Raw genomic sequence first — 13660 nt, forward strand, 5'->3', positions numbered from 1 at the left:
AAACAACTGGTTAGGCAGTCATCCAAAAATCTCACCAAACTCCTACCAGGGAGCAGGAGGGTGCCAGAGTCAACTTATGGCACTGAGATTTGGACTGGTTTAAGCTTTGTTCCAAAATATAATACAGAATTTCTTATTTTGTTGTTGGTCCTTGAGGTAAAATATATTCTAAGGAAATAACACTTGACTACAGAAACAAATAATAAAACTCAACTAGAACTCACAAACAAATGAACCTCAGAGTATTTCTTTAAAAGGTTTTCCTTGGGATAATTCAAACACCACTCTTTTAACAAAACACTAATACCTCTTCAAGAGCAATATTTAGTGCAGCCAATTATCAAAAAAATAAGGCTTTTGTGAAAATAAAGTGCTATTTGTTCTGTTCTATCTGCACTTCAATCCTTCAGTATAACCTTCACCTTGAACACAAATGTGAAACTAGATTCTTCATCTTGTTATCAGAGCAGTGTCACTTCTTCCCTCAAGTTTACATTAACATGTGTTACACTTCCATTTAGCACAATGTGCTTGATTACCCAGGAAATTTAAAGCATGGCATTGAGCGTTTCAAACTGTGATCCACACCTATGCTCTAGTGCTTATCACATTTGAAGAACATCTTGGTACACTGATGGATGGGGGAGGGGTACTGTTTGCACTTGGAAAATTTTTAAATCCCACATGGATTTTGCATCATAAAATCTCAGAAAAAGCTCTATTTTGCCACTAAGACAAGAAGCTAACATGGATTTCTAAAAATGTCAGCTTGAGCCTTTTAGTTTGCAAACTATCGACCGAAGGCAGCGCTTGCGGACTAAGGCATTTCCCCAGAAATGCCACAATTTTCCCACGTACAACCAACGAGAATGAGAATCAGTTTCAGTAAGTCTTGGCTCGCTCTTCTCCGCTCAGGAACAGAAGCACAGAAGCACGTTTCATCTCAGGCAGATGCAGGCTCTTGTAGCACAGCGAGCTGGGAGTGTGCGATGTCCTGGCGTGGTGTCACCAGCTCACTCTCCCTGCGGCTCTCGCCTGGCCTCAGCCATGTGGCGGCACGGGGCGGGCACGGGGCGCCAGTACCGGGGGCTGCTGTACATCCTGATGATGTGCGGGGCCTGGATCCACGTGCTGATCAGCTGGAAGGCCACCAGGTCCAGCGTGGGCCCCTCGAAGGCTGACAGCAAGTTCACGGGGGCTGCTTCCTTGAGGAACCGGGGTAGCGCCACGGCCTCGGGGACGTTGGTGTTGCCCAGGAAGAAATCCATCAGCACCTGCTTGCGCAGGCAGTCCCTGAGGTACAGCACCAGGTCCTCCAGCCGCTCCACCAGGAACTGCTCGTCCCAGGCCTCCAAGGGCCCCTGCAGCAGCAGGGAGAAGAGGGCTGTCTTCAGGACGTAGGAGGAGAGCACCCGGCCCCACTGGGAGCAGAAGGGCTCCTCCAGGCCGTGCCTGCGGAGGTCCCGCAGGCCCTTGAGGATCTGCAGGCACTTGAGGTGGCAGGAGGCGGCCGGCGCCTGCTCCTTCAGCCAGGCCAGCAGCCGCTGCTCCTGCCGCGAGGCGTTCAGGCCCCAGAGCGCCTCGGGGGCCAGCGGGCCCAGCGGGCCCTCGGGCGGCAGGGCCGTGAGGTAGAGCGCGTCGCCCAGAGGCACGGCCGGGATGAGGCGCACGGCCATGGAGATGTGGCAGCAGACGTAGTCGGAGCAGGGCAGGATGTGCAGCGTGGGCGGCTGCCCGGGGCACGCCGAGAGGCTGACGCGGCACCGCTCCTGCAGCCGGTACCGCACGGCTCCCAGGCACCGCTGCAGATGGCCCTGGAACCAGCGCAGCACCAGCCCCGAGGAGAGGTGGCTGCGGCCCTGCAGCTCCACGCAGAAGCCCTCGGCAAAGGGCCGGCAGCGTCGTGTCCAGCCGTCCCTCGCCCGCAGGCCGCAGACGAAGGCGCCGCACGGCCCCGGCCCGTCAGCACAGCGCGGCTGGGGCTCCAGGTGCGGCGGCAGCCGCAGGGGCACCAGGATATCGAAGCAGTCGGGGCTGCGCACCTTGTGCTGCTCGTAGGCGCTGCCGATGCGCACGAAGTCCCCGCGCAGGCTGAGAGCCAGCGGGCCGGGCTGCAGCCCCTGCGCCTTGGCGGCGCGCACCAGCTCGGCCACCACCCGCCCCACGTGCGCCTTGCTGTGCCCCAGCACGTGCGGCGACACCCGCAGCTGCCGCGCGTGGAACCGCTCCAGGGCCCCGCGCCGCGCCCCCGCCGCGCCCCGCGCCCCGCCGCGCCCGGCGCCGCCGCCCGCCGCGCCGCAGCAGCGGGCGAGCAGGCAGCCGAGCAGCAGCAGCGCCGAGCCCTTCAGCAGCGGCACCCCGGAGCCCGCCGCCTCCGCCGCCGCCTCCTCCGGGCCCCCCGCGCCCTCGCCGGCCGCGCTGCCGCGCAGCGCCTGGAAGAGGCAGAGGAGCGCGGTGCAGAGCGCGGTCAGCAGCGGCCACAAGCCCCGCACGCTGAGCGGGGGGACGCGCAGGGCGCGGCGGGGGCTCGGGCCGCGGGGGCAGCCGCCGCCGCCCAGCCCCGCGGGCGGGGAGCGCCCGCCCCCGCCGGCCCCCTCCTCCGCCGCCCCGGCCGCCCCCAGCGCGGGCCGCGCCGCTGCCCCGAGCCCCGCCGCGCCCTGCCTGCCCGGCCGCCGCTCCGCGCCGCTCCGCCGCCGGCTTCCTCTTCCGAGGGACGCGGCCCCGCGTCAGCCGCCGGCTGAGCTCAGAGGAAATGCCGCGGGCGGCGGCCCGAGGGCCGGGGGCGTTGTCCGACGGGGGCCGGCCCGGGGCGGGGAGCGGCGCCGCCCGCGAGGTCGCGGTTTCCCTACGCCGCGATCAGCCGCTTTCCCGATCAGCCTCTTTCCCGGGCTGCCGCTTTCCCGATCAGCCGCTTTCCCGATCTGGCGCTTTCCCGATCAGCCTCTTTCCCGGGCTGCCGCTTTCCCGATCTGGCGCTTTCCCGATCAGCCGCTTTCCCGGGCTGCCGCTTTCCCGATCAGCCGCTTTCCCGATCAGCCGCTTTCCCGATCAGCCGCTTTCCCGCCTTCCCGCCCGGGAGGCAGAGCCCCTCAGCCCTGCCGTGCCGGCCCGAAGGAGAACGAGAGTCGGGTTCTGTGCCCCCCTCCCTGCAGCAGCGTCCTGTGCTTTGGTGTGAAGCTGCGAGTTTCTGTGCCCCCACACGAGGGGACGGCGGTGTTGTGTCACAAGCTCCACGCTGCACGTTTTTCCTCAAATTTAAGTGTTACAGGCCTGGCCCACTGCAGGCGGTTCCCAGCTCTGCCTGAGGGTCTCGGTGCCAAAGGAGCAGAAAAACCATCACTGCCAGTGCACCAGGGGGTGTACGGGCTGCAGCCGTACGAGCAGCTGCCTGCAGTCACAGAATCACTCAAAAGCCTTAGGTTTTTTACCTTATGCCTAAATTATTAACAAATTAAGAGATTAAATAACCCCAGAGGTTAAATCTGCGCAGATACTTGAGATTTTAAACACATAGTTTGCTGGGAGTATGTTAAACTGCCTCAAATATTGATGGAGACAGGGTCATCATCCTCAACTCCTGTTTGCTTAATAAATATTTACAGAGTTTTGAAGCTGTTTGCTGAAGTTTAAGGACCATCTTTGTAAGCATTCGGCTTGGTTTAATTTCGGGTGATAAAGTTCCTGCTGCTGCATCTGCACAGTGCCATGGGTGGCTCCACATAAGTGAAAAGCAGTGCTTGAACACAAGAGACTGAACCCAGCAAGCTGCAAATGCTGTACTAAGGAATGGATCAGAGAACCAAGAGATACGCCACACAAATATTTGGTTGTGTAATTGTGTTTGTATGAAACAAAATACGACTTGAGATACATAAAAATCATACCTGACAGGAAGTAGCATATGTTGCATAGCCAAGATGCTGCACACAAAGGCAAACTAGGTAACCAAGGTCAAGCAGCCTGAATTAATTCATGGGAAACCAAACTAGGGTGAGAGTCAAGAGTACTCTTGAGAGATACAAAGAGAAGTCCTAATCACTTCAACTCTGACTCTTGGAGTTACAATCAGGAGATTGGGGATTTTTAAAATTAAAAATAAAGCAGATGTAAAGGCAAGAAACAGCAGGCAATTTTACAACATCTCAGCCAGCAAAATATTCTATGTCCTACAACCAAAAGCATGTTTTCTGACAGCTCCAGCCAGCTAAGTCCATAGCCTTGCTACTCAGAAATATCATCCCACAACAGCCATATCTTGCAAAAAAAACCCAGGAAATGAAAACCATCTTTCTTTCCCACTCCCTGTTTCATGTTTTCCTATATTTCTTCACTAGGCTGAGTGAGGGGACAAAACCATTCATTGTTCTCCTTATTGCCTGTGACCCATCACTTTACTTTGTCCTGCACCCCCAAAACTCCAAACTGTTTAAACAACACAGCTGTCCTGGTATTAAATAGATCCTTCAAGATCTTTTATTGGAAAATATTGTTGAACTCTGTGAACCTTTGGCTCATACATTCAATTTTTACTAGCCTGTGGGGTTTTTTTCACCCTCAAGCCCAGCATGTTTCACATGCCTTTGGGCCTTGCTTCAGGCACACTGATTTTCTGATTTTTCAAGGCAGGCTGCAGTCTCTTTTCACGCAGGGTTGATTTGATTAGCTGCACAGCCACGCTCAGGAGACAGACAGCTGCATCTGCAGGAGCTGGCACAGCCCTCCATGCCTGGGGGACCCAGAGCTTACCAGCACAGCAGTTATCCCCGTGGGGCTTGTGCACAGGGCAGAGCTGCAGCTTCCCAGCCAGCCGGGGGTCCCACGGGCTGGAGGAGATGCAGATGTCACCCCAGGCAGTGGCACAGCCCCCAGGGCCAGCTGGCCAAGAGCTGTGACCAGCCACACCAGGCCTGGCAGTGTAATCACAGGCTCAGCACGTGCTTTACACACCCAGGTGGTGCTGGGGGAGACTCTCTCAGGCTGCAGAGTAACAGACTGAATGCGAATTATGTGACCTTAACATCAGAACCAGGATGCATCCACAGCACTGTTTTTTACCACTGCTGTTTAAATTAAATTAGTCCTTTCTCTCCTCCTCAGCCAGAGGCAAGATGAAATCTGTAGAGCCCTGAGCTGATGAAAGATGGCCAGTGGCTGGTTTTCTGGGACCTTGGCTGCTTCATGACTCCCTGAGCACAGGGTGAGTCTCTGGGAGAAATGCTGAGTACGTCACAGGTAGGAGACATCCCAGAGGTGCTGAGATTTATGAAGTTTTTAATAGCAATTGCGTACTCAAGAGAAATAATAGGTTGTACGCTAATAAACATGACCTCAAAATTGCGACCAGAGAGAATTCATAACATCAATTTTTACTACCATTGTTTAAATCACCCATTGTTTAAATCTTATCTAAACACTCGCTCCAGAATGTCCCATATACAGGATATCCTGCTCACTAAATAAGGAATAATGTTATTCTTAAACAAGTTGAGCTAAAAATAGCTCATGATAGCCCTGGGGGAGATTTGCAGAGGGAAAAGAAAGCAGTGGGTCAGAGCATCCATTAAAGTTTCTCCACAGCTGGCAGTATTTCATACATCTGTGTGACTGATCTGTTCATGCTCCGGTACACCAGCCACTGGCAGAGACTTAGGCAGAGCACAGCACCTGAGGAGACAGAAGGCACAGACAGGTGATGATATTTGACTGGTGCTTTTATGATCTACCTGAGACACAAGCCTGAGACTTCCTCCCAGCTATCCCAGGCTGGTATCTGCCCTGCTGAACCAGAGCTGCACAGTCCACTGCAGGTGCAGGAGGAAGTCCCTGGGGATCCCTTCCTGCACCAGTAGTGTACAGCTGCTTTTCTACAGCAAATGGGTTATACCTCCATCTTCTCATAATGCACTATTAAACAGTCTATAGCAGGAAAGTACAATGACTGATTGCAAAACAATACAAGTCTGAATGGTTGGTCACTTGGCTTCACGTCCCAGCAATTACTTTTCTAATTATTTCCTCTGAAAGCAAAGCTACCAGCACATATCTACCACAGCCCACTGGATGGTCCAGCCAAGGAGATGCCATGATCAAAATAAATATCCTTTGCCTGCTATTCCTCTGACTTCCAGATTTATGGGATACTATTAACTACAGTACAAACCAAGAGCATCAGGCAGACATAAATCCATTTTTTGATTGTGGACTAATAGATCTCTGCCAGACACAGCAGCAGGGGATGGGAAAACAGGAGAGGGTGTATGTGCTTGGCACCTCTGCCAGTCTGTTTGCTCACTAACTATCAGCAGGGTGTAGTACTTCTTAATCTGAGAGCCTGCAAGCAGACTGAGTTGCTGTAAACCACATGCAGCTCAATACAGGATTTCCTTTCTGTAGGATGGCTTCCTGAGTAATTCATACAACAATCTCTTGTCCAATCCTGTCCTTATCAAAAACAATATCCTGGCTCTATGCTGCTGATCAGTACTAGCATCAGCTGGTTCATTCCCAGTTTATCCCATATCATTTGAAAACCCCCAAGGATTATTTTTTGCATAGAAACTTGCTTGAGCAGAGCATTTATTTATACTTGCCCATTACCTGGCATTCAGGAAGACATGCCTATGTATTTGCAGCTAAGCAATGAACCAGGAATGAAACCCCAGCCCATCTGCATCAGTGCCACTGCACACTGAGTTCTGTGTGAGAGCTGTGAGTCTGGGACTCTGCTGTCCCATGGTCTCCATGAAGCTGAAGTGGTTCATGTGAAGAATTCCAACTACAGCATCATGAAAAGGAAGCACCTTTCAGCAAGGAGAGTGCAAATACACAATCATCATACACCAGGGTTATCAGCAGTGATGGGGAATGTTTCTTACATTGAAAATGGAAACATGAAAACTCTCCAGGTCAAGATCAAGACTAAGTCTTGCACTTGCTCTTTAAGTTCAGTTTTTGATGTAATCCACATTTGAATGACAGCGGTCACAGCTTCCAGTGCTGCATCGAAACACTCCAGCCAGCAAGCCCTGCTAACTGTCCCAGGGCAGTGGAGGAGGTCACGCTGGGCTAGTGCCAAGGCCCCAGTGTGTCACCTTCCATGCAGGAGCCTCCTCAGCCCTTCCCTTTCCCTGCCACCCCCAGGGCTCAGCAGATGTTGTGGGTCTGAGGATCTCCACTGTAGAATCCCCAGGTTTAAGAAGCATCACATAGAGACAAACCTTGCATGTGCTGGTGTTAAAACAGTTTAACAAAAACCAGTTTAATACAGATCTAATTAACTTGGATACATTTGAGTGTGTTCAAATGTGAATTTAGTCACTGACTGAAACAGTTTAGCTTAATTAATGGTAAGTCACTGAAATGTGTATTTGCACCATAACTTGCTTAACTAATAAAAAGTGATCACATTGCTGAGCCCTAATTTACTGATTAAAGCAGAGTATTTTAAATGAGGATTGTAGCAGTTTCATTATACCAATTTGAGGTTGTGCCATTTCTGTTTTTCACAACCAGGGCAAGGCAGCTGGAGAAGAGACACCAGGCTTGTCCCACAGCTCTGTGCTGGTTTCAGCAGGGCTGTGTCAGTGTCACTGGTGGCTTTCCAAGAGCAGCAAAGCAGCAGCAGCTGCCCCTGTCCCCTCCAGTCACTGTCATTACTGGGTCTTTCTGCTTTGGGTTTATGCACCCCTAAGCTTGCCATGAAATTAGAGAAGGGGTTTTGTGCCTGACAAATACCCTGCAGCAGCGAGCTACAAAGTTGAAGTTAAGGCACAAAGCGATGAGATACAGCTCGCAGGATCAGAGCAAAGCACACAACAGGGAACAAGCTCTGTTGTCGGTTTACAGCCCCAAATAATGAGATGATCCTGGCTCAGCTGACAGTCTCCTGATGAGCCTGAGCTGGATCACCCACCCAGGGAAAAGGAGGGAAAATACAGCATGGGAGGAAACCTGAGTGAGGGAGGATCTGTCTGGGGAAACTGGTTTATCAGCACTCGGCAGTTAGGGTGGGAAAAGCGGATGCTCCGGCTCACAGCGCCTGTTCTGCAGGGCTGGAGGGCAGTGGCAGCTCTAGGAAGGCCTGTCCTGGACCCTCACCTCATCCTGCCAAGGACACAGAGGGGGAAAGCTAATGGCTTAAAAGGAAAGTGACCTGCAGAGAAAATAAAGCAACCCCAACTATCAAAGGACCCAAGCCAGCACTGCTTCTCACTGCGTTCCCAGAGGGATAGGAGCAGAGGTCTTTGGGCTCAGGGAGATTTCACACCACACCCAAACCCACACACGGAGCCTGGCAGCAATCCCCAGCTGGATTATCTCCATCAGGAAACACCACCCCAGTGACACCAGCCCACAGCGGGCAGTGTCCTGGGCACTGCTCTGGCCCACCCAATTTGGGTGGAAAGATGCTGGGGGGATGCTGCAAGCACTGCTCAGCATCAGTTGACATTAAAAGCTTCCAGCACAGTGCCTGGTCTAGATGTCTGCACATGGAGTTGTTGAAATCATGGCTAAAAATCAGCCCCAGTCATGTAATCTTCCTGGTTCAAAGTAAATTCTTTACCTGCTTGGCTGCCCTGTGAGGGGATGAGCAGTACAGTGATGGAGCCTGAAATCTCACCAGGAGGGCTAAATTTGATCTCTTCCCAGCATCTCTCCACAGTGGTTTCTCAGGCTGTGTCTCTGTAACTAAGATTAAACTTTGCACAGATCAATGCAAAGCAACACAATTACTTCATTTGCAAGGCAGCAAGGGCAGCATATTCCTATCTTTAAGGCCATTCAGATGAGTTCATTTAATAACAGCTATTTTTACATATGTGCCATAGGTTTCATTATTACAGTGTCAACCACTTGAACAGAGGTGGGAGCATCTTTCATGTTCTACCTAATTCAATTTAAATATATTTTTTAAAAATTTATGATTCAGAAGGCATCATATTTACTCTCTGAAACTGTAAAATACAAGTTTCTCACATAGATACAAATGCAAAGCATACCCACTGGAACAACAGGAATGGCCCAGGCTCTGCTAAGGGAGACTGAGGTCAAGAACAAACTGCCTTTGCAAGAGGCTGGTTCATGTTTGAACCATTTCTTTACTTCCAGAACACATTCCGTCTTCTGTTCCCTTTGCTATCCCTGAAGTGGTACCTGCAAACAGGGGAGCAGAATGGTGAATGTAAAAGGTTTTATTTCCCCATCTCAGCATTTCACATGTGTGAGCAGACACATCCATCACCTGGCTGAGGTCCTACCCATGCAAGGGAATGAATCCCTCACTGAGGGCTTTACAAACATTTACTAACATTTACAAACATGAACCAGCATTGGGTTCATGTTGCAGTGCCCAGAGCCAGCCCCTTCCCTAGCCAGAGGGTCACCAGTGCCCACGGGATCTTTATAGCTGAATAGAGAAGAACATGCTTGCAACTGAAGGAGGGCACAAATGTTAAAGAAAGTGTGGAGCAGCAGAAGACTTGAGCCCATTGCAGATCCCTCTTTGGGGACTGTGGATTTGGTGCTGCAGAGCACAGATGGCCAGCCACCCCTGCAATAATTTTCTGATCCCCAGGGTAGCACAGGAAAGGGATATCCGTGGTGGGCAAAGAATGAAAGGCGTGGACTGAAAAACAAAGAACTGAACCTACCCAAAACCAAGCTTCTGCTCAGATTGAATCTCTTTAAATGACACAACACTGTCCTCATATTAACGTGTTTTCCCCTACATCTCTCTGCTCTGCCTCCTGCCACAGCATGACAGATGACAGAGGCTTGGGGAGAGCTGCCTCAGGCTGCACAAATTTCAAGCTCTCTCCAAGAGCACTTTGATATTGGAAGTTACACACTTGAAATGCCCATATCTTGTGCTCTGCTGTGGCTACATCTTTTCTGGGATGTGCTCTGAGGGGAGCACATCTTCAACAGCTCATCTCTGTGGGAATATTTTTAGTCATTTAAGTATGAAATACTAAGGTCTGTATCCGATCTTGCTAAAATATTTCAGTTCACACAATTTCAGCACTTTAGCCTTTGGCTCTGGAATAAATAATAAACCCTCTTCCTAGATCAATTTTTTGACAGGTTTATGAATTATAAGCCAAATAAATATATTTTAAATATCACTCCTAAATACATTAGAGAACAATGAATTATTAATGATGATTGAGTGCTTCACTGAATATATTTCTCTTTATTTAGTTCCCCAAGTAGATGAATATTACAAAAAATAGGTATGTCTCAAAACAGCCAGGCAACAAGTCCATTTACAGCCTCTCCATTGATCAAAGACAGGGAGTAGAAACAGGCATAACTTAGTTTTAGTGCTTGTCCTCATCCATCAGCAAAAGGCAAGGCATCCAGCTCAAAACATACCTGAACAGACAGTGGCCCACTATGTGGAAGCCCAGAGGCAGACAGGCTGTCCTCTCCTGGCCTCCAGTCATGCTTGCAGGTCATTGGGACACCATGGAACCACCTCTCCTCTGCTCCAGGGAAGCCCAGCTCCTGCTCAGCAGTGCACACTCACCCTTTGTCACCAGCTCACCAGGAAGGGCTGGAAGGCTTCGAGTCCAGGACAGACATAAATACACCTGTGTGCTCTCTGCTTGCTACAAGAGTGGAGAGCACCCAGCAGACCTGAAGATGGGGCCAGTAAAAGGGTCTTGCCAGCCCTCCTAAATGCAAATGGCTCCAACTACAGTGTGTTCCAGCCACCACCTGGCCCCCTGTCAGCTCTCCAGGTGCAGTGGAGTCCACCCCAAACGTGGCTCAGGCCACAGCAGCACTGATCTCTGTGAGCAGGCTCTGAGTGAAAGGCACATCACCCACAGAAGAGCTGTATGGTGAAGAAGCACACACTGATATGTATTTGCACAGATACTGCCACCAACCCATCAATAATGACAGCCAATTGTCATATAATGCTTCCACATGTAATTTGTTACCTTTGGAGCAGATTCTGATTGTGTGTGTAGCTCCCTGAAGAAAGGCATTGCTGGGCAAGGGGCACAGCTGGACTTGCCAATGGCCATGTGATTCAAGTAAGCAACACCTTATAAAATTATTTTAGAAGCCAAAGAAAGCAAAGCCCAAGGAAAATCAGACCCAACTTATGTCCAAAAATGCAAAGAAAAATGAAACACCTAAAGTTCATTTAAGAAGTTGTTTGATTTAAGCCAAATACAGATGGGTAGTGGCTGTGACTTCTAAAACCTCAGAGCATGCAAATCTAAACACAGAGGTGCTAAGTAAGGGCATGAGTGAATCTCCAAACACCAAATGGACTTTGATGCACTTTGGATTCTTCCTCCTTAACAACAACAAAAGAAAGGAAACAAAACCAGATACTGAATCAAGTCCATGCTGGTGTGCTGCAGCAACTTCAGCTCATTGACTGTATGAGAAGCAGATTAATATCTTGGTATGTGAGAGAACTCAGGAATGAGAAAGTGTTGCCTAAGATGAACAGGGTGAACATTGAGTAAGAGCAGAGTATGGCATAATATTTGCCAGATGCAGGAAAATTTATCACTGGTTTTACAATGTGGATGAATATTCTCTAGGAAATCTCTGCAAACTTCTCTTGGTTTTATGCAGTTTTCATAAGACATGCAGGTCATGTGTGTAATTTGTTCTATTAGTTGCTCTTGGCTGGGATAATTAGGCTGTTGGGGGTTAGCTTTTTTGAGGTTTTTTTAATAAATCAGAAAGACAAATGTGTTAAGAGTTCTGCTGATTATTTCTAACTCACTACAGGTCAGTTCTAGGTGACACATGGAGGGTGTCATAACACATCATCTAAAAGCAAAGGCTGTAGGAGTATCACGTGTATTTTGGTAAGCATGGGGAGGTAAAAAGAGGGAAGAATACAACCATGAATTTTCTTTTTAGTTGGAAAATCAAAGAAAACAACACACAGGGCTTTCACCACTGGGTCTGGTGAATTATTTCTGTTTGAATACCAAGTTTGTGGAGAATGATGAGTCAGTTGGAAAGAAAGAATGAACTATCAGCTTATTCCAAAGCAATAGGTTAATGTAAGTATTTTTATCCCAGGAGTTTGCAACATCATGTCCAAGCAATGTATCAGATGAGTCCAGGTAGCATGAGCCCATGCTTCAGCAGCTGTGAACTGCAATACAAACTGAAAACCAGGCCATACTTTTTCTGCCCTATCCAAGGAAAAATCCTAAATGGAGCAGCAACCCACAGGAAAGCTTCAAGAATATTCCATCTTACCAGGATAAATCTTCTTGCTGGTCATCAGCCTGAAAGATCCAGTGAGTGCTGGAATTTGTGTCACATCTGCTGGAGAGGACCATATGTTCCAGCTTATGCTGAACCAGTGCTCTGTGCTGCGAGTCCCTGCATTCATGACAAACGATAAGCAAACACAGCCAGCTCTAGAGTCTGTATACAAACACATGTATCTGTCATCTTCCTCTGCAAGGCTTGGCCCCCTGAGAAGGCAGAACTGATTTTCCTGCATTATCCCTCCAAGCATATGCAACACGTCTTACAAGATTCTCACATTTTGTGTAAACAATAGCATTTGTGTCACTTAAAATTGAGAGATAATTATTTCTTATTAGCAAGTACTGCTGAGATATTTGGGTGAGAGGAATTGAAAAGCGGACAGTTATTAATTTTTTAAAAATCACATTTCAACCATGTCTAAAGTCATCTTTCAACCACCTTCAAAGTATTCAAGTAAACAGCATTTTTCCTGCCAAAGTCAGAACAATGAGAGCTGACAAGACGATATGTGGAAGACAGCTCCTCATCTGTCACTAGCAGTTACCTTTCCAGGTTAGGGCTGCAATCAAGCCATTAAGCTACACTTGCAGAATAATCTCACCAGTAATTTTAAATCCTGCTGTTGTTCTTTTGCTGGATAAAACCCAACTCAAAAGAAGAAAGGTCAGCACATTTTCACATACCAGAAGTGCTATATGGTTAGGACAATCATAGAGACACAAGGGAGATTTAGCTCCTCTCAAAGTGTATTTCCAGTGTATTTCTGCCACAGACCTGGTAGGAACATGGCTGTGCCCCACAGGAGGGAGAAAACAATTTATCATCAGCAAGATGAGACACAGCCCTAAATTAGACATAAGCTACTGCTTAAAAAGGAAGTTCACTTTAATGCAGAGATAGCAACAAAGATCAACAGGACTGAGTCATCTGCCTTGACACTGCACGTCTGTCTGCATCTATAAGCAAAGGCTTTTTACTCCACTAAACATTTTATCCATTTACATACAGTTAGCAGCCTCTGACTATACAGGTGCCCTCAAGCCACATGCTTGGGAAAATTCTTGACAGCTTGCTAAAACACTGCTGGCAGAGCTTGTCTTCAAAGTGAACTGCAAGAAAATTCAAACCCCCCTCACCCACTGCTGCCTATGCTCTGACCTGGGCAGCCCAGGCAGATGGCTGGCTAGTAGCCACAGAGAAAACAGAAAAGCACTTTTAGTGCCAGAAATAATCTTTTTATTACAGTCCAGAGAAGGTATTTTAAATATGAAAACCACCCACTGTATGTATGACTTGCTTTCATTAATATCTTGGACTACACATGTCCACCTGTACCATAAAATCAATAAATCCATCTGTCCTAGGCACAAGTAACACTGAAAAACAAATCACCAACATTCAA

The 13660-nt window shown here is 49.0% G+C and overlaps 1 protein-coding gene across 1 annotated transcript; it reads right to left on the reverse strand.

The window, feature by feature from the left end:
• Positions 1 to 948: 948 nt before the first annotated feature.
• Positions 949 to 2723, reverse strand: ITPRIPL2 (ITPRIP like 2; the record flags this gene model as incomplete). Its single annotated transcript, XM_072935791.1, has 1 exon — positions 949 to 2723. A coding segment is annotated over one exon (1710 nt), but the record flags the coding sequence as incomplete, so codon positions are not given.
• Between the last annotated feature and the right edge of the window lie 10937 nt (positions 2724 to 13660).

Source organism: Taeniopygia guttata, chromosome 14 (assembly GCF_048771995.1).
Source record: "Taeniopygia guttata chromosome 14, bTaeGut7.mat, whole genome shotgun sequence".
NCBI classification, from domain to species: domain Eukaryota; kingdom Metazoa; phylum Chordata; class Aves; order Passeriformes; family Estrildidae; genus Taeniopygia; species Taeniopygia guttata.